The 20,831-nt window shown below is 40.2% G+C and overlaps 1 protein-coding gene across 5 annotated transcripts in view; it reads right to left on the bottom strand.

Moving 5' to 3' along the window:
- The window catches only part of LOC116791870 (glypican-5-like), a 434,010-nt gene that overhangs the window by 92,569 nt on the left and 320,610 nt on the right, over window positions 1-20,831 (bottom strand). For all 5 annotated transcript variants that reach the window (XM_032698296.1, XM_032698294.1, XM_032698295.1 and 2 more), the window contains one exon: window positions 6,473-6,623. In XM_032698296.1, the coding sequence (XP_032554187.1) occupies window positions 6,473-6,623 (151 nt within the window). The remainder of the gene's footprint in view (window positions 1-6,472; window positions 6,624-20,831) is intronic.

Consider the following 20,831-nt stretch of genomic DNA (forward strand, 5'->3'; position numbering starts at 1 on the left):
ACTGTTATTCCTCCAGCTACTGTTCTGATCAGCATTAAGAGACAGTCCTACAGGGGATGTGTTTATCTGTCATTTGTACAACTCCTGTCTTGAATGAATCTGAGCGGGAGCACTGGTGGTACCGGGAACTCTCTCACCTCAGGTCTAGGAGTGAGAATCTGAAGGAACTGAAATCCCATTCCTTTACACCTCAAACTGTCATGTAAACACTGAAGTTGAGGAAGGATGAGGCATGGTTCCATGATTCTTCTCCTATGCATTTTCATTGGAATTATACTGTGTAATGAAGAACACTAAATGACATGGAATACCTTATCCCTGTGTTGGCAGATTATAAAAAAGATTTACTCAGGGATAGAGAGGGTGGGAAACCTCTTTCTTTCTCTCTTTCTCTTTTCTTCCCTCCCCTTGCAACACTTTCTCTTCCCACTCTCTTCTCAGAGGCCCCTCTCAGCTGCTCTCTGATCCCATTTGCACAGAGCAGAGCCTGCAGGAAATGTCACTGTCACCTACAGAAACTCTTAGCAAAGTTCCCAGGAGGGAACAGTGGGACACCACTACCAGATCAAAGTAACTCATCTCAGGATCAGATCTCACTGAGTTCAAATAAATAATCAAAATCTGTACTTTTCCTCCTGATTATTCAGGTTTCTTTGGTTTTCTCTCCCATGTCTCTTCCCAAACTCTATCCTACAACAGAAGCCAAAGCCAGAAATCTGCAGTTGTGGAATTACCACCTGCTTCCCCCACCATGTGCTGAAGGCCCTGGCAGGGTTTGCTTATGGTCCTCTTGACAGAGGCTCGTCTTTACCTACCACCCCTGAATTTTCTTCAAAATCAGACTTACATAATAGTTTAATCTGTTACTAAGCTGTTTTGTGGATAGAACGAGGCATTTACACTAAGGGCAATCTAGGAATTTGTAGGCTCTCTGAAAACAGAGTGGCAGATAAAATGTCTTGAGCAACAAAGGTTGTAGAAAAATGGCTTTGTGAGGCAATGGGATCAGGAGGAGGCATGATGGAGAGGTTTCTCTAGGCAGGAAGATAGATGACACTGAAAATGCAGTATTTCTGTGAGCCAGGATCATCTGTGAGGATGTGTGGTGATGAGAAGTTGATGAGCATGGCTGACTGCCAGCAGATATTATGATCTCAGAATATTGATGTTTTGTACTAATAATTACAAAATCAGCAGCTGTACAATTACATATTTGGATAAATACAAGTGTAAGTGCATCCTGTGACATGTTGAATGGAAATAAGCATGATTAAAATGACAGGTCATACAGTAATATTGATGCCAAGAAAAGAAAGACAAGCTGGGAGAATGATAACATAATAAAGCGTAAAAGAATCTTGATACTCAAAAGGAAAAAACTGATAATGAAAACATTCATAAGCCAGAAACATTCATAAGTCAGAAAAATACATTAACTTTCCATAGCTGTTGAGAGCAGATACAAGTCAGACATAAGACAATAAGAAAAAAGAAAATTTACTTGTCTGCACTTGTAAAGGTATTTTGGGGCAAAAAACCCCATTCTTCTCATAAGCCCTGAAGAAAAGAATCTATAACCAGGGCAATCTCTTCAGACACTCTGTCTAGAGTAGAAAGATGGACTGAAGCTGGGGAGTGTCTACCCAGCCAAGAAGAAAGCCGGGGGTTCTTGACATCTGAATATGCTAAGTGGATTTGTTATAGATTCCCACTCAGGCACTGAACTGCGACAATAAGCAGGATGTTCAACTGAGACGGCCAGAATCAGGAAGTTCAAAGCCTGGCTGGGATGCCACAGGATGTGTTTGCTTATTGAATCCTGCACCAACAGACACAATTTTAAAGTATTGTATAAAATCTACTGTGCCTAAGGGCACTTCTTGTTATTCCATGGAAACCTACTGTTTTTGGGATGGGGACAAAGCAAAAACCCATCTCTGCATGGAGCAGGCAGTGAGCTGGGGGAAGGTAAGACCAATGTCTCCATTTCCCAATGACCTAAAGTTGCAAGGCACGTCAGGTTTGGGGTTAACACATGTCGTGCGTGAGGACACGCTGAGCTTTTTGACCCATATAGAGACTCTAACCTCAGATGGGTGAACCTGGTGCAAAGACTGCAGTCCACGTACACCAGACATTTGGGTTTGTCTGTTCTGTTCAGTGCAGGAGGACCCAAGGGTAGGTTAAACCGTGTTTTCCTTAATCTGTGCTGTTTGCTTGCCCTGCCAGCAAGAGAACATCTTTAGTCCAGCACTTAGCTACATTCCTAGGACTTTGCAGGACGTTGTATCAGTCTCCTCTAGACAGAAGCTTGGATTAATTTCTGTCCCACACTGGCTAGTGAAACACATGGCTGCACGTACAGTGCAGTGACCCACGCCAGTGAGGAGGCCCAGGAATCCCTGTGTCCTCCATGTACAGACAGGTGTGCATACAGACCCATGGCTAGAGGGGGTATCAGCACAAGCTTTCCTAACCACAGTGCTCCACAACTACCACTCAGCCCAGAGCTCTACAAAGGGCATTTTGCGCTGGCACTGAATGCAGGTTCCTACCTGTGGTCTGAACATTTCCACCTTTGCTGAGTGGCTAATCAGCTGATGATTTCCCTGAACAGAGCTCTAATGCTGGTTGTCACTTCTTGGGTGGGGCCTCATGACAACTCACAGCTGTGCAGCACAGCTGGGAATTGGAAAACCCCTGCACTAACTTCCTTCCGCCTTTTCACAGAACAGTCAGAAACATTTTTCTTTTCCCTAAACAGCATGGGCAGGACACAATGTGAATCTGCTGCTGTTCTCTTTTCATGAACAGCAGGACAGTCATCCCTCTCCTAATCAAACATTCCCATGGCTCAATCCTGCAGGGCAATAACAATCCCTGCTCTTTGCCACATTGCCACCACCTTCATGTCAGGGCTTATGAAGGAGCAGTTCCATCACTGGGCTCATCCTGTGACCAGCTCCATGTCAGTCTGTGGTTCTGGGAGCACTCTGTATTCAGCAAGGCTCAGCACAGGATGCTGCTTTGCCCTTCTGCCTAGAAACCGGCAGCACTGCAGAGTGCCAACCACAGAGCAATTTCCTCATCCACACGCAAGATTTATATGGCTTACTTTCCTCTTCTTAAATCTCTCCTAACAAAGCTTTGTTCAAAGATGATTCACAGATGTTGTCATTAAAAAGTTGGTCCTTGCCAAAAAATAAACATGGGCCTGCTTGAGAAACTGCTGTTCCCACAGCTTTCCCCAAGAAGAGATGCTTGTGGTAACTGGTAGGGCCTGTGAGAATTTGACATTTTAAAGCATCTTAAACCATACACAATTTTCAAAAAGAATGCCGGTTTCCTGAGAATTTATCTCGTAAAATCATTTGGATAAACCCACATGATAATTAAGCCCATTCTGATTGAAGAAGTGATCTTTTTAGATAACAATCAAGCAAACACTTATTTGTAACAAAGAGATAAATAAAAAAACCAGCACTAAATACTGTATCTTAATTAAAGATTTAAAATAAAATTATTAACTGCTATGCAGGCTTGATTCTCAAGGACTAGAAGGTGACAAACAAAAGGACAGGATCATACTATCCAATGCAGGATAAGCTGACATATAGAGATGGCAATCCCCAACCAAACAACCACTAAACCCAAAAACCAGGGAAAAGGATATGAACAGTGACCTGGCTGGAATCGGCATGCACAGAATCACTTACGTGTTTTCCTACCCAGGACACACACTGGAATCTAAAACCAAGAAGCCTGGCCCTCTGTTACCAGCTTGGAAAAGCCCAGTGGGGGACAGCAACATATCCTGTCTGGGGAGAGCTTTACTAATAGTTACAAGCAGAAACACTTTGACAATGGAAACCCAGATATTGACAAAACTCCTGGCAATTTATTGGTAAAGAAAAGGTAATTTTTATTCTGGGAGTTGGAAAGAAATGAGCATTCAGTAGGTTTTCAAAAACTAAAAGCAATCTGAGTCTTTTGCAATGCTCTTAAGTGGTAAATATAATTTTCATGTAGGTTTCATATAAACGACAGATGTAGTGAATTTTTATTACATTTTAAATTCAGCATTTTACCTGTTGACATTGAAATCCTTTCCTCTGTCTTCTGTTTTTCATGGACCTGTTGTTAAAAGCATGACTGCTCTGCCAAAACGTCTGTGTTTGGAAAGGCTTTTATTCCTTTTGTTCTGCTGTATGACTGCATGCTAAACATGTCCTGATGAGCTCGGTGGCATTTTATAGCCCTTGTTTGTGTCTCACTCATACCTGCTGTAGTCAGTAAGGATATTCCCACTGACATCGCCAAGCTTCAAATCAGGGGACTTGGGATTTGATTTGGGATTTAACTTTAGCTTCAAGTCATATCTCAATTCACTCTGTGTTTCAGACAAGCAGGGAATAGGCAATGTTGTCACGTTCCACTTCCACAAAATAATGGTTAGACGTACTTGACGAGTTTTAGGTTTAGGAAATACAAGTTCACAGGCTGAACAATTGCAAACACCATCTAACAGGCATGCAGCAGGAGGAAATTCAACTAATCTGATGTTTGTTATTCTTTAACATTCTATTAAAGCAAAGCAGCTCTATAATGAGATTACTGCATTTTATCTTTTAATTGTATCCAGATATGCAAAAAAGATTTACTGCTAGTGGCTTGTGTACAGTACAATATTTTAAAGCTAATTATGATACAGCATTACTATTGTCACACAATGAAATACTTATTCTTCTGTTATGAATCAATACCGTTTTCTAAAATTTATTGTAATTACCTTTTTAATTGGATATACACCCTGCTAAATTCTGAAACAGCTAGTTTTGGAGATATAATTCTTTTAAATCCAGGATGATATCAGCATAAAGTATTTTAATTAAATAGATTGCAATAAAGGGGCAAAAGAGACATTAAGTAGCTTTCCATTATTAAAGCCAGCTGAAAGTCAAGTCTTCAAAGTGTTCAAGTTTTTATTTTTGAATGCCTGAACTCTGCCATAGTCCCTGTAAGCATGCACACACATCCTCGCAGAACACAGTATTAACAGACTGATTGTTAGTGAAGAGTAGGTAGCACCTGGCTTTGGTTTGTATTACTCCATAGAGAGAGGAAAGCATATTAAAGTATTTATCCTTCCAAATCCCCAGGGTCTAAAACATCTAGCAATCTTTTCATTGCTTATGGATGTAATACAGTACAAACAAAAAAGTTGAGTAAATAGTTTTAAAATAACATTGTGTCACAGTTCTTCTGTTCAAAAATATTGGTGAGCAGATGATGAAAACCTCTACTTGATCTGTTAGTTGCAATTACTTAACCATTTTTAAAAACACTCTCCCTGTATGATGGTACCTCGTACTCTGATCATAATGCCATCCACACAAATTAAAATTCAAGTAGTTATAAGCTGGTGCTGCAAATTAGCTGTAACAGTTTGCACATGTTTCAAAGTACACATTTAAGCTTTGTTTCCCCAAGCAAATACTCACAGGAGGAACAACTGAAGTCTTGACTACAGGCTAATCACTGCATGTCTGCAAATCTTACCTGAGTATGGGATATCTTTCCACCCCTCCACTCCATGGCAGAGGGACAAGGAAAAGGCCTTTGTTTATCTCAGCAGCAGTTTAAAACTTACCTGAGTTCCAGCCATCTCAATAGGCATTGCTTTTCAACACTCTTACACCTATATTTCATCTACTTGCACATCCAATCCACATTATATTGACAGACACTATGGCAATTAAAGCAGTTACATTTTGATGTGCTAAAATGAATCAGAATTTACAGATAGGAGAAACCAATAATATCAAGTATTCGGAAACACTTTACTACTTACTGAGTTACTAAAAAGATTTAACTACATATTATATTGGCAGTATGTTGGTGGAAGTTGAGTTACATTCTGATGCTGATTCTACACTTGATGACATATTATCTAAGTAATTCAATGAATAAATATTGCAGAATGCATATCTGAGACTATCAAGAAATTTCACTTAACCACTAGAAAGAAAACCCCACAGTATTTCATGTGTTTTTTCAAGAACATAGACTTTCAGCCAACTCTATTTGGATCATCCTTCAGCATCATTATGCAATAAATAAATATTTATGTTAACACTTAATGCACTCCATAAGGACGTCAATTTTCTATTTATTTGAAGAGCCCACAATATCTAGAAAGGCTCTTCAGTATTTCTGTGATCTAGATTTCATTGCAGATATTATTCGCTCTAAATTTAAGTCTTTTATCTGCATGCCAAGTGTTAAATTATATTGGGTTACTGTCTGTATCATTCTATTTTTACTGCAGCTCTTCACAGATTAAGATTCAAATCCTTCGAATTTAGTAGGATTTTGACAGTAATACAAGCAGGATAAGTCTGAGCTCTGTCCATCTAATTGAGACATTTATGAATTCCCAAGCTCTGCAAGCACTAACAGAAACAGTGTTTACCTGCTGTGGGAATCCTGTCCCCGGATCCTTGACAACCATCCTCATCATCACAATCTCCGCTTGACTCCACCTCTCCACTTTTTCCTCCCCCACTGCCAGCATCTCGGGAAGCCCATCTTTCCAGTTTCAATTTGGCCTTCTCAGCATCCAGCTGAAAACAGAAGAAGCAACAAACCAACAATGGTCAGAGTATTTACACAGCTCCCACCTCTGGTCACCATCTGGTTCATAAAGCAACAAGCATTTCTCACTTTCTCACTCACTTTCAAGAACAGGTCCTCCAGTTGGAGGTTCTTCCCGGCAATGACATCCAAATATTTTGGAACAGCAGACTATACCATCAAATATTCTTCACCACAGATGACCAGAGGCACTTACCACCAAGCTTTTAACTGAAAACATCACATCTACCACTATATCACAGGGAGTGCTGTTCCTACAGCTTTTCCTCTTGGAAACCATAGTTTGGAGATCATTGGTTAATGATGGTACAATGTGCCAGCTGTTCTAGGACATATTTTGAGGGTTTTTTTACAGTTGAACACAATATATTTTACAACCTTTGAAGAGTTGAAGGCATTTGCTACTTTTCATGATGGACTTGGTCACTTGGACACCTTGGCTCCTGGATATGACTTTTAAGATGGTGCCATTTAAGATGCCTGTACCAACTGCAAGTTGTTCTTTAAATGCCACTTGAAATATATTTCTAGGACTGAGCACAGAATAAGAAAACCTTTTCTAGAATAAATCTAAATGGATCATACTAGGTCACACTTGCTCTAACAACACCCTTACTCCCCAAACTCAGCTTTTTGATCTTTTGATAACTCTTTCTCCTGCTGTCACCATGAATTATTAGCACTGTGGGAATAAATGATTTTTTCAGTTCACTGGTAGCTCCAAAAGATGAAAAATCCTGTTACACTGGCAGTGAATCTAAATCTAGCCTGTGGAGAGCACATAAGAGCAGCACTATTTGAGAAGAAAAAAAGTAACTGGCTTAGACTAATAAATTCTGTTATAAGGCAAATATTTATCAGGCAAGGAGGATTCAAGAGAAACCTGAACCTTTCCCCCACAGCTGAGGAGCACCAACCAAATGCAAAGACTTTGTACTGCTTCTCAAAGACTCTGTACTGCTGTCATATTCTGGATCTATCCAATAACCTTCATCATGAGGATCTTCCTCCCAAAGTATTTCAGATCCATTGCAGGCTTTGTGATCTGCTTCATCTCGGAGGACTGATTGTTCTTGGTACTGAGCAAAACGTATTTGGAAATGTAGCTACTTTGAATATTCAAACACATTTCACATGGAAAAGGCTGGGAGTTGTGGGAGGAACTGGAGCACAGGGCTAATACAACTTTATTAACTGGGCTGAAAGGATGATGATGGATGTAGCAGTTTCTCTGCAGTGGGAAGTTTTGTGTGATAGTTTCCTTCTTCACATGCTGTGAGCTGCCATCCTCCACTCTGGGCTGACAAATGCTTGGATCAGTGCAACAAAGATCCTGTTCTGTGGAACAACAGATACCAACTTCTATATGCCAGAACTCAGGAAAATTTTCACCCTTTCACTGAAGAGATCTGTTTGCTCATTCTGAAGACACAAATAGCTTCCCATAGTGCAGTGGGAGGAGAGGGTGGGGACTCTAGTGGAGACTCTCTAATTTTACTGCATGACTGTTTTTCATAAACAAGTTGCCTAATGCCGAACCTTGTTATTCACAGCCTAAAGACTGATGTCATGGCAATACAAACCAACATTTTGTTAAACAACTGGAAAAATTTGCCTATGAGGGAGAAAGATAGCTCAGTTCTTTCACAGATTTATTACGTCTTGACTGTATTAGAAAAGACTCATTCATTCTTAGTTATAAGTCTTCAAAATGAAGAGAAATGGCTAAGTGGTAAACAGAATGGACACAAAATTTAATAAAGGCTTTTAATGACTGCTTGTAAGTCAGAGCAGGAGTGTTTACTCCTTGCTAAGATACTATTTCTTTTTAAAAATTTGATTTCATTCATTGCACATAGCTCAAATCCTGACCCCTGCTCCAAACAAGTAATACTTGAACCAAATGGGCACCACCTCCAAAAAGGAAGCTGAGCTTTCCCATATAGTGCACTGCAGCAGTTCATATGCTTCTGGGTTCTTAGTGCCTCCACTGCAGCAAGAGATGAGCTGTAGCACAGATCTGCATCTTCCCTGGATTACTGAAGGTGCACCCACCTCTTTTTTGGCCTGTTAGCAGAGACTTCCACCAAATTACACAGAGCCCTTATATACAAGTTCAGTATCACCATATCACCACTGAACATCAACTCAGGTACAGGCTACCAACCCTTTTCACCTTCTATACCCTTTCCCAACCTCTACCAACAACTTTTCTGTCCTGTGGCTGCCATTTACCTGGAATGATGGACCAGAGCCCAACCTTCTGCACTGATACAGTGCAGCCACTTTAGTGAGGAGCTCCAGACACACCATGCAGCTCTGCTAAGAATGGAATGCCACCATTTCATAGTGATCCAGCATCTTTCTCTTTTCCACATTCTGAAGGACCACTTGTCCTTTGTCTACCACCACAGTATTTTAGTAAGACCATTGTTTTATTGTGATAGCAAAGCTTACACCAGCACGTCTCCATCTCCTTTTTTCACAGAATAATAGAAACCTTTCTCAAAAGGTCTGAGACTCCACCAAAATACCACAGATTGCATCAGGATGGAATAGGATGGTGAAGCTTTAGGATATCGTAACGGAAGCCATTAACCCTCATTTTTTTACTCTACAGGTCCCCAAGATGGTTGTGGGTAGGGAACTGGAGGTCATCTGAAGGTTCAAGTCATCTTCAGAGACAGCCAAGTTAAAAACCCTGAACAATTCTCCAGGCTGCTGTCACCAATCACTAAAGCTTTCTGCTTGCCCACAGATGGCTACAGAGAGAACCACAATCCCTTGCTCATATTTAACACTGGAGAGCAGAGACTGGAGTCAGTCGTGGCATTTCTATCATTGCTTAAAAGCCACCCTTAAAAAACCTTATTTTGCTGACTTATACCCCCCTGCTGATGCATAATGCCATCTACCCATCTCTGGCAACACTGCACAACAGCTCCAGCCTGGGAGTGCTGTGTTTTGATGATGAGAATTGATGCCTTGGTTAAATAATTGCAATGAATTTCAGTCTGAGCACTGGAGCTTGTGTCTTTACCTTCACAAAGCAGAAGGTATCTGCTGCCTAAGACTCCAGAGTATACTGGAATCTTAACAGCTTAAAAATTAGGTCCTCAAGTTTTTGCCACAAGTAAAAGGTAATTTTTTTCCTCTTGAAAAAGTTATATAAATAGATCAATAAGATTTGTACAGGCCAACTGAAAACCAACTCAAATAATGAATTTTCCCAGCTGCAATAGGCTTTGTATCAGGTTCATAAACCTCTAAAGCATTTCTGAGAAACTATATACAGTGTTTCTGTGAGAAATCTTTAATATCTGGCTCAGCTGAAAGGTAAAAATCACATATCACTATTTAGCTCTGAGTCAGATACAGAAAACTCTCCACATGCATTTTATTTATTCCAGGAAAGGTCCCAACCTTAAGTGACATTAAAAAGAAAAAAAGTTCTGCTGACATAAGGTTTTCTGGAGAAGAGAGAATTCATAGGAGAGTGGCTCCTGTCTTTCTCCCCTATTAATAGTTGATGATGTAGCACACGCATTCCTCGTCACATAAAAGAGTCCTTCATACTTCAGAAGCTTCAAAGAGTCTGCGACACACAACCCCTGAGCTTTCTACAGTAAGTTTAACCCTAATTCTTACTCTGACCTCACATGTGTTAGAATATATATTCATTCTCATGAAGCACGTTCCAGTTGAATACTGCCACACGTTAACAAAATAATATCTGTTTCCCTCCATGAAAACCATTCTTTAAAAGTGCCAATTTCTACCTATTTCATTGATCAGTCTATTTTCTGAAGGGTCGTGTGTATCTGAGAGGATGACTTCAAACTGCGGATAATAACCTCATTTCATGAGAAAATAGGTTTTAAAATTATATTTTGCACCACAGTTTCAGACTTCTCAGGAAAGCAAACATTAACAATGAAAATCTAAGAGAATACTCTTTTTAAAAATGAAGCCCCTTAAAAGTTGTGCGCTTGGAATATTCAGAGACAAATTCCATATAATCATTGCTCCCGAGGAATTTGTTAATTAAGTTTTCAACATGACTGATTACAGTGTGAATGCTTTTCCTCTCTGAAAAGGCAGCTTTGAGGTGAAATCTGCCTTGTGTCCACTCGTCATGTGAGCACATGTATCACTTGCTGGTGTTTCCACTGTGATTAAGAAATGGCCGTTTATAGGCTGCATTTAGAAAATCTAAGCTCAGAATGATCTTTTCTCGAGGTACTTACAAGTAGCTGCCTTTTTAAAAGGGCTTTAGTGACATAAATATGATCTGCAGAGACAAAGCATTTTGCGAGCTTATGAACAAATAATGCACAAAGCCTAATCTTGAAAAGAGTCATAAATGACTCAATCCTTCCATTCATTTTTTCAAAAATAAAAATAAAAAATCCTTTCTAAACCATTATTAGGTCAGAAATGACTACAACTGGAAAAGACAATGTGCCTTTGTTTCTGGCCTCTTATATACATTTTTTGTTAGGAACTGACATACTGCCTTAGGCATAAAGCTGCATTTTACTGGTGCCTCGTGACTGAGCAGATGTTCTGTCATTTCACAAAACAATAGCAACATAACAAATTTTAGACATAACTGCCATATATATATGCTTATTCCAAGTGGGACCTCTCCTTTGAGATAACGTTTATGGTTAATTTTCCTCCACATATGCTCTTACCTCCTTTTTAAAAGCATCTGGCAGTTGCTTTTGCTTCTTCTTCCCATGTTTATCTGGTGTTCATATTTTACAGCATAAATAAGGAAAATAAACTTATTTAGCTTCAATTTTGTCAGACATTCCCTTTGGTTTGTTTTTCTTTGGTCTCTATTTCATAGAAATCATAAAAAAAGCCTGACATAGCCCTTCTAGTTTCTTCAGGAAGTAGTGCAACTCCAGGAGGTAGCAGCACCCAGCTCCTAAATCCTTTTATTTAGCTGAAGGAAAAAGATATCCAACCTTCTGCAGCAACCAACATCCCCAGCCTTCCTTCTGCTGTGTTTATTCAGATCCTTACAATAACCTTTGCATGACACATCCTGCTTTACAAGTCACCTGTACATATTACAATAATTTAACTGAACAGCTATACATAATTTATGTGACATGGTTACAGATTGACAACGGGGTCAGAATTTTATTCATGTCCCTCCTGACTAGACTTTTTCAACTTGGGAACTCGACCAATACTGGTAGATTCCTTTGTTCTGTGTTTTTGGCTCTGGCCTAAGCACCTCACATTTACTTATATTGATATTTATATTTACTGTCTATGTCAATGCTCCTGGTCGCTCTCTCTCTCTCTCTCTCTCTCTCTCCCCCAAAATAAATATAAATATGTGTGTGTGTATATATATATAAACTGAAGGGGGAAGGCTCTCCTCAAGTACATGGAAACACAAGTCTTAGACTACCTCAGCCCAAGAAGTGGGGACTGACACCCCCCTTTTGTCCTCTGCCGCAGTGTATTTTCACTTGAGCAATTTTCACACAGCAATTTCAAAGTTCTTTTTCCATTTTTCTGGGGGGGGGGTGTTTCAGGTTTTTTTGTTTGTTCTCCCATCAGGTTGCTCAGGTTGCCTGAAGCACTCTCATACGTGAAATGGCCCCTGCCTAGAATAACCCTACAACAACCCTCCCAGCTCTGTTAACTGTGCTCTGTATTTGTTTGTGACATTGCAGCTGCCCATGGAGACATCTTTTGGATCAACTGCACCAGTTTCTAGTTGAAGGTAAGTTCCAAAGGTGATGCAGAACAATTTCTGGTTGAGGTTATGTTGCAAAGGTACATGTTGTTTTTCATCTTCTGCTTTATTCTAGAAGTCTTTTGTTCAAACTATCTTAAATTTGACCACCCCTCCCACTGTGTTTCTGAGCATCTTCAGTACAAGTTGTACATCTTTTGGGAAGGTTAGAACTTGCTTTCTGACTTTATCCATCCTTTTCAAGTCAAAGAGCTGAGGGAGTTGGTGTTTTTATTTGTTTTTACTTGCTTTTATTCCCATTAAATCACTAAATTACTGCTTTCAGAAACAGCATCTGTATTCCTACAATGCATTTAGCTTCTTATGATTTCAGTGGAAGTTTCTTGCAACAATTTCTTTTTTTTCTATACATGTGTCTCTCCTAACTTTATAGCCCTAACTTCTCCACACACACTTTCCAATCCTCTGTCCCTGAGGCTTTGTATTTGCATATGTCTGTCTCTACCTGTGATTAGTTTTTGTTCTCCTGGTTTATGCAGATTGACTCATTATCCTCCTCCGTATAATTTTATTGCCAGATCACACAATGGATACCTAAAGAATCCACACTTTCACTTATCTTTGAATACTTTTGATTTCTCCTCTGTGTCCTTCCCCTAATCTGGCTGTTTCCTCTGATTTCCTGGATCATCCAATGCAGATCCACACTGCACAGCAGAGAAGCTAAAAGCATTTATTTCTCTCTCGGCTGATTACAAATGTAACAGAATTATTTCAGCAGAGATCTAAGACGGTTTTTAGAGATTCACCTTATTATACTGTGGCATTAATGCATCTACTTTTGATGTTTATGGTTTCTGGTTTTCAGCTGCTTATTGAAGGTGAGCATGCTTCTAGAAGAGTGCCAGCACCAGGAGCAGCTTAATGTTCACTGAATTAAACTACACAAGCTACATACATTCTCATATTTACTGGTTATGCTGTGAAGAAGACACAAGAATGTGCACCCACAGAATCTTATCACTTCACAGTAACAGCTTGGGTAAACTGTTACCCAAAAAGTATTAACTGTGAATGATGTAAAGTGAGCACAAATTAAAAAAAAAAAAAAAAAAAAAAGACATTCTAGTTAATAATGTGCTTTAACCAAGCACAGCAGATGTTTAAAGACAATTAAGAAAATCTGATTTAGATTCAGTAAGCCAGCTGGGGCAAGGAAGCAAACAGACACCTCTCCTTGATGTCTTGTCTTGGTGTTGGGCTGTAACTTTTTGGTATTATGTGATACACTAAAGATGATCTTTCTGGTCTGGTATCTAGTGGGTCTAACTTAGACACAGACCCTGGGTTAGTCCCTGCCACAGGCAGGAACTTCACCTTTAGACAGCATAGTGCAGTCTTTCCAAAAATAAAATTGCAGGAAATGTAGTTTGAAAATAGAGCATATGGCTAAAAAACCTGTTGTGTTACATGAAGACTTTTTGCATCTTCTTAAAGTAAAAAAAAAAAAAAAAAAAAGATAAACAATTGTAATAAGTTGTAATAAAACTATAACATAAACATAATTATTGGTGAAGAATAGGCAAGAGTTGCTTACAAAAGACCTTTGACCCATCAAAATAGTTCATTTTGGGACAGGGTTGCTGAGAGTGTGCGTGTCTGACTGGTGGATGGCTGCATCTGCAGGACCTGCCTGAATCAATCTGGGAGTAGAGTTGCTTGTGATGTCAATGAGCTACATGTGGTATTCAATAGGTCTCTTCCAGACTACCATCCTGTATCTCTACACTCCACTAGTTTCTAATATTAGAAAATTGATTTGTAAAATCAAAATCACAAACCAGAACCACCCCCATTAGCCATTCATTAGGAGTGGGGTTTTTTTCCCTTGCTTCTCTGATTTCTATATGGGAAAATTGTGTCCACATAGCAAATTATTTCCATTCTTTCTTCTAGGCTAAGAATGAAGCCTCTTAATTGTGCCTGAAGTCAAAATGTGGCTCAAAAAATGTATTATTACTGGGGCTTAATGTGGTTTACAAATGTGCTCTTTAACTCAGAGCTCTGACTCATCAGGGTTTAGATGTCTAATAACAGCCAAGGACTTCTGCCTGATCAGACTTGGGAAGTGTGAAATGAGAAGTGCCTGCAATCAGGAGGCTGGTCACACTCCATCAGCCCTGGAATGGCACCCTTCTGATAGGCTGCATGTTTTTATGGGTTAAGTGAGTAAACAGTGGCCAATCTGAATTATCTAAGGAACAGAGCCAACCTTTCTCCTTGCTCTGTACTCAGACAGCAATTACCTTTGTTATTTGCTGAGGGAAATGTTCATGACATGCTCCAGTGCATGTTAATTCTGTTTCATGTTCTTGGATAATTATCTGTTTTCAAGCTCTATGTTGGTGAACATCATTTTCATAGAATGAAAAGTTTGACATTTCATTGGAAAGACTTGAGAACGATCAAAGTCTCTCATTACTTGGTAGTGCTCAACAGACCCAGGCTTTGGATTTGATGTTTCATATTAAAACATGACAGAAGCAGTGATCTGCTTAGTCTCCTCTGCAGTAAAACACAATATGAAATAAAGTTACAGAAACTACGGTAAGAAGATGGATAATGGTGTTTGTCATCCATTTAACATGTACCAGTGTTGGGAGCTAAATCACCAATTATTCACTACACAAGCTAACTAGCTTTAATAACACTGCAACCCAAACCCACATATAAAAATAATCCTACTGTCTCAGAAGCCACCAGACTTCTCTGAAATCTTGAATATCACATTTCTAAATATGCCGCATCATTTAGAAGGTGCCACATACACAGGAAAAGAAAGAGGGGAAAAAAGGATCGGAGCCTATGCTGCTATGAATCAGCAAACCAAATTCTGCGGAGCTGCTCCAGTTTATTCCACATGAAGGGCCAGCCCAGACTTTTCTCATTTGGGAAAGTGTGGTGGTGTAACGAACAGACAAATGCACTTCATGTTGCATGAGTCTGACAGAAGAAAAGACACTCTTTCCAGACGTTGCACTCCAATGGTTTCACAGTAACATCTGAGGACATGACTTAGCTTTTGCTAAGTCACTTTTATTTAGAAAGGGAAGAAGAAAGAAGAAAAGATACTTCTGCAAGCAGCAGCTGCCACTGAAGCTTTTTTCCTGTGGCTTTTCCTATTGCTTTTCTTTTCACTGGTGGCTTCCATGGAGTTCACAATAATGTATTTTTATCACTGAGTCTCGCTCCTCACTGAACTCGTGATCTGTTAAATTTGATTAAAAATGGCTAAAGGGTAAAAAAGGTACAGAGGGAGTGGCAAGGCTGAGAGACAGAGACACAGCAGAGCACATTAGATAAGCTGTGTTTGTTTACGAAACCAGGTTAAAATGCAACGTAAGGGCAAACAATCAACTGTCCTTGGCAGATCAACAGTAAAATTTCTGGAGAGCTGGAGTTCTTTGTCCGACAGCAGCTTTGCTCTTCCCCTTCAAAGGTTTAAATTCTGTTCAGGCTCGGAACAGCCACAGTAAGTGGAAAAAGGTCATTGCATAGGTTTTCCTGGACTATCAGCTGCTCTTACTGCCTTCTTGAGAGCCACTAACAAGATAATCTGATCACAAAGATCAAAAGCTCTCTCGTGGTGCACAAGGGAAATTGATAACCACATTCTCCTGTGCTGTATATCCCTATAATTCAGAGCTGGGAACTGGCCCACATTTACCAGAGATGTAAAATGGCTTTGAAATGTCTTTCTTTCTCATTCACACTATATAAATTCACACTGATATTTCCAGGGAGAGGACAGGAATGTTCAGAACAGGGCTCTACACTTGTGCTACCAGCACTTTACTGCAGAGTTCATTTAAGCCATTTCAGCACATACATGCAACAGTCATGTATCCTGATGTTTTACATTTTACACTTATTATTTCCGAATGTATTCTCTATAAGTGACAATGTTCCCTCTTAATCAATTAGAATAATTTTCACTGAAGTATCTTCTGAGATTTCTGAAGTTTCTCCATTCCATTCTTCATGTCACCAAGAATTTAATTTTTTATTTAATTAAAACAATCATCCTATTTTCTCCAATGGTGGGTTTAAACTAGATTCTACTCTTGTACAGCTCTGTAGACCTTACCTAAATTTCAAGCAGTGTTCAAAAAGAGCAAAGAAAAGATGTCAGCTCTACTAAAGACAGGAGAGGGCTCTGGACTGGAGCTCGCTTCTGTTATTGTAAAGACCTAGTCTGGAATAGGTGAACACCCAGCAAAATAACCTGAGTGCTACCACTGTAAGAGAATCAGTGTAAAACAAAACATTCTACTGTTACTGTTTTCCCCCTCTTCTCAGCAAGATGCTCCCCATTTCATTTGTATTTAATCCTTCTTGCCAGTTCCTCTTCATTGTTTGCTTGTGACTCACGCCTCTTGTTTTTGCCTTCTCATGGAACAGCATCCTCTTTCCTGCCTAAATATGATCATCCATTCAGCTGAGCATGAGGATTCTTGGTCACTTCTGCTTGAATGTATTATTAAATTTTACATGTGGAAGCTGTTCTTCCACTGGAGGCCAGTCCCTCCTCGACCCCAGCAGCTCTGCCCAACAGATTTACACTGAAGACCTGCGAGGACCATTCAATCATCTCCCCTGTTTCTCTTCCCTACCTTAGACTTCTGAAGAATGATGCTTGCCTGCTCTTTCATTCTGCTCTCTCACAGCTTTTGTACCACTGTAAATCTTCCTTTATGCAGGGATTCTCAGGGGAAACAAGGAGGAATCAACCCCACTGACCATCAGTAAGTTTCCCCACCATCCAGGAACTCCTAGATGAGCTTGTCAGCAATACAGCGCTCTAGAGGAGCAATGTGGACTGGAAAAGCTCAGGCATTTTCATGGACAGGTATGTTACTCAGGGACCAGTAAGACATCTCCAGGAAAGCTCATATTCTGCTTGTAAAGCAACCCATGAGGGCTGTCTGCCCTGGTTCACTGCTGGCTCCTGTGAGTGAACTATGATTAGTACTAAGTGCCGGCATTTTGTACCCATGTCCTGCTTTGCTCTCATTTAATCGTGGCCTGAGACAGCAGCAAGTACCAGTAAACACACACATGGATAAGCTGTTGCTTTAAAGCAATAAGCTAAGGGTGAGAGGGAAGGATTTTAGAACTGACAGCACACACTGCACCCATCAGCATTCCTTCTTGATGAGGCGCTACAACCGCAGTGAAGAACAAGTTGTGGCCTGTCTCACTTCCACAGCAGCTCAGAACAGCCTCTCTCCCTGTGCATCCAACCCCATACGGGTTCTCACACACAGCTCTGGGAGGTATGATTATTTGGGATGACAAAGGATGAGGAAAGCAAAAAAAGGCAGACTCCTGTGCCCTTGTCTTCTCATCCAACGCCTGAGCAATCACATTACATAGCCTTGATTTTGCCTTGGGCGTTCTCCTAACCACGAATCACGAAATACAAGGCAGAGATGGCATGAAGAGACTATGAAGCACTTACCCTTCTGGTATTGTGGCTTCCTCTCCCTCCCTAGGGCTTAGATATGGCTGTGCTGAGCCCTGAGTGCTGGCTGCTCTGGCAGCAGCCACACACACCAATGCTGGCTGTAAGTAAACTGGAAAGGAACAGGAGTCCCTAAAGAACCCCCGTCATGACTGCTATATCTAGGGGAGTTGTTTGGTCTCGGTCTTTTAAGTATTTCTGCTATATTTAGCTGCTGAAACATAACATGAAGTATAGCAAGAACCCCGCTGTGTATTTGGTCATCTGATCCTAATTAGGCATGAAAAAGAAGGAATCTATCTTTAGTTTAACTTCAAAGCCAAGGCCATGCTTCTTACTGTCAGACAGGTAGGACTTGCAGTGATAGGCTGTGATTACAACTGCGGGGACACACACCCGGTGGGAAATCTAAGGCAGCTGGAAAGGCTCAGCAGCACTAATGCTCCCTCTCTCTCTTTTCTCTGGCTGGTGTGTAAGCTGTGGGGCAGGTTAGAGCTATTCATCCCCATTACTGTGATGTCCTGAATGACTGCGAAATTAAAGTCTGCTCACCGACTTCAGTCAAGGTCATCTCAAAAACATCCCCCTCTTCAGCCTCAAGCCCTCCCCGTGCTGTCAGAGGGCTGAACATGGTCATCAGCACACACAGGTACGCAGAGACAGCAGTGCTACGAGGCTGTTTATGTAGGAAAGTGGGCAAAAAGCGTGAAAATCTAAACGTGAAAATCACGTTTAGATCTACCTCCATCAGCTCTGTTGAGCTCTGTGTCACCTTCCCCACAGCTTTACCTGGGCTCCTGTATGGCTGCAAGCTCTGCAGGGACTACCTACTCCTTTGGATTTACTACCCGCACAGAGGGCTGTTCTTAGTTGGCCCCTTATTCCTTCTGTAATAAATATGATTAATCATAATAATTAAAAGGATATCCCCCTGCTTTTGGTTCTTTTATTGCTGTACAGATGGTAAGTGTTTTTTCACTGTTTTCTTTTCTATGCTGGGTTTTTCTTTTGAGTCTGATCTCACCTTGTCCCCAGTGCAGTGTGTGTATACATCAGACAAATAAGTGCAATTTTAATAAAGGGAATGGTGCTTAATTGTGCCCATTTTTATACATCGTGTTTCCTCTCACCCCTCTGACTCGTTATTCTCCAGGTAACTTATATCACGACAACACATATTGCAAATCTTACTGTGACTATTTAAATAGATGGTATCCTAATTCTTGTTCTCTTCAGCTGGTTTTTGTTAAAAGAGATGGCAACGTGGAACATAATAAAGGACCTTCTTATCAAATTTTGTCTTCAAGGAGGCTTGGATTAATATGAAGCACAACAGCTGAGGTATCTGTGTTTTGAAGGGCTTGAGAGACTTTTTAATTTTCACAATCTGTTGTGCCTCTCAGATCTCTTTGTGAAGATGTTCAGCATGGTGTGTGTTTTGCTGATGAGCCATTCTTTATCTTGTAACGAAGAAATGTTTTGTCTTCCGCCAGGCATTAGAGCCACTGATATTTAAATTTTTAAGAATGAGAAATGAAAGAATACTAACAAAAGAATGAAAAAAGCTATGACAACAGTTGTTAAAACATCATAAGGTGGTGTTTTACTATTTTATTATTATGTTTTGTTTATCTCTCTTCTGTTCCTGCACCAGGAGCCCGGGAGTTTTCTTTCAACAGATTTTCTAGTCTAATAGTTTCTAGAAAAAGGCAGTTTATTACCTCCAGAAAACCTGTGTTCCTATGGGCTATGTCCATATGTTTTATATATTCTTTCTTTGGATCTACAGTGGATGTTTTACATTAGTGGCCTCTTTCAAAAGTTCCCATCTTTAAGATGCCTCTACATGATCTTGATACAGTGGAATATGCAGCAATAATTGATTACTCCCTCTGATTCTTGCTAGTATTCTATCTAAAATGAGAATTTATCTCACAACACAGGTGGAACTACCTTTGGAGCAGAAAACTTTCATAGATGTTTATTTTTTATTAATAATAAATCATACCTGTGTTATCTCTGCAGTATTCTAACACTTAAAATAAATGGCCTGTGCAGAGCAGATCAGGTCACTGTTCACTTGGCATTACTGTTTGTAAGGAAGGGGTAACTGACTGAAGCAGCCATATTTTGTTATAATTTTCAGGAAATCTCTCTTCTCCCTGTTATACTTCTCCCACACCCTTCTCATGAGTAATATACATCATTGATATACACCCTAGGGCTTCTCCTCAGACATGCACCCCATCTCTGCTGAGCTTTCCCAGGCTTGTGTCTCTATTCCCCCCTCACACCACTCTGGGGTTATTTCTTCCCCTTTACCTGATCTCACACAGACACTTTATTCTACCTCCTCTCCCTGCCTGCAAAGCCTTCAACACCCCACTCTGCTTCTCACATCTACTGCAAGTCCCTTTATTCAGCTATGAGAGTGGAAGTACTTTGGGTGCTGATCTGCCTTTGTTAACTTTTTTTGTACTACAACTCCCTTGTATATTGTCTTCTAAACTGTAGTGTTCCTGATACTGGGAGCATGACTTAATCTCGTTTAACTCTTTGGAAGTTAGTGCAGCTTGCAAGATCAGAACCAAAACACTCAGGCTACACATTTTCAAAGATCATATTACTCAAGAAATTTTTAGTTTCTCATTTAAGTGCCAGAACTGCCAATGCAAGGTGAGGAATAATGATCTACCTCCAGAATGGCGTTTAATATTTAATAGTCCATGATCACTACTTAATTTGGACCAATCCCATACTGTATGTTGTAGAGGTCCCCCTCTACTGTTCCACATCTGTTAAATATTTTAGATATCTCAACTTTATGTAGTTGAGGTGGAGTATAATAAAGTCTGTTAAAATCAAGAGTGTATGAGATTATATTGGGTATTCTGAGAAAGACAGATTTAGCAAGCTTAATGGAAACCATTC

This window comes from Chiroxiphia lanceolata, chromosome 10 (assembly GCF_009829145.1).
Source record: "Chiroxiphia lanceolata isolate bChiLan1 chromosome 10, bChiLan1.pri, whole genome shotgun sequence".
Classification (NCBI taxonomy): domain Eukaryota; kingdom Metazoa; phylum Chordata; class Aves; order Passeriformes; family Pipridae; genus Chiroxiphia; species Chiroxiphia lanceolata.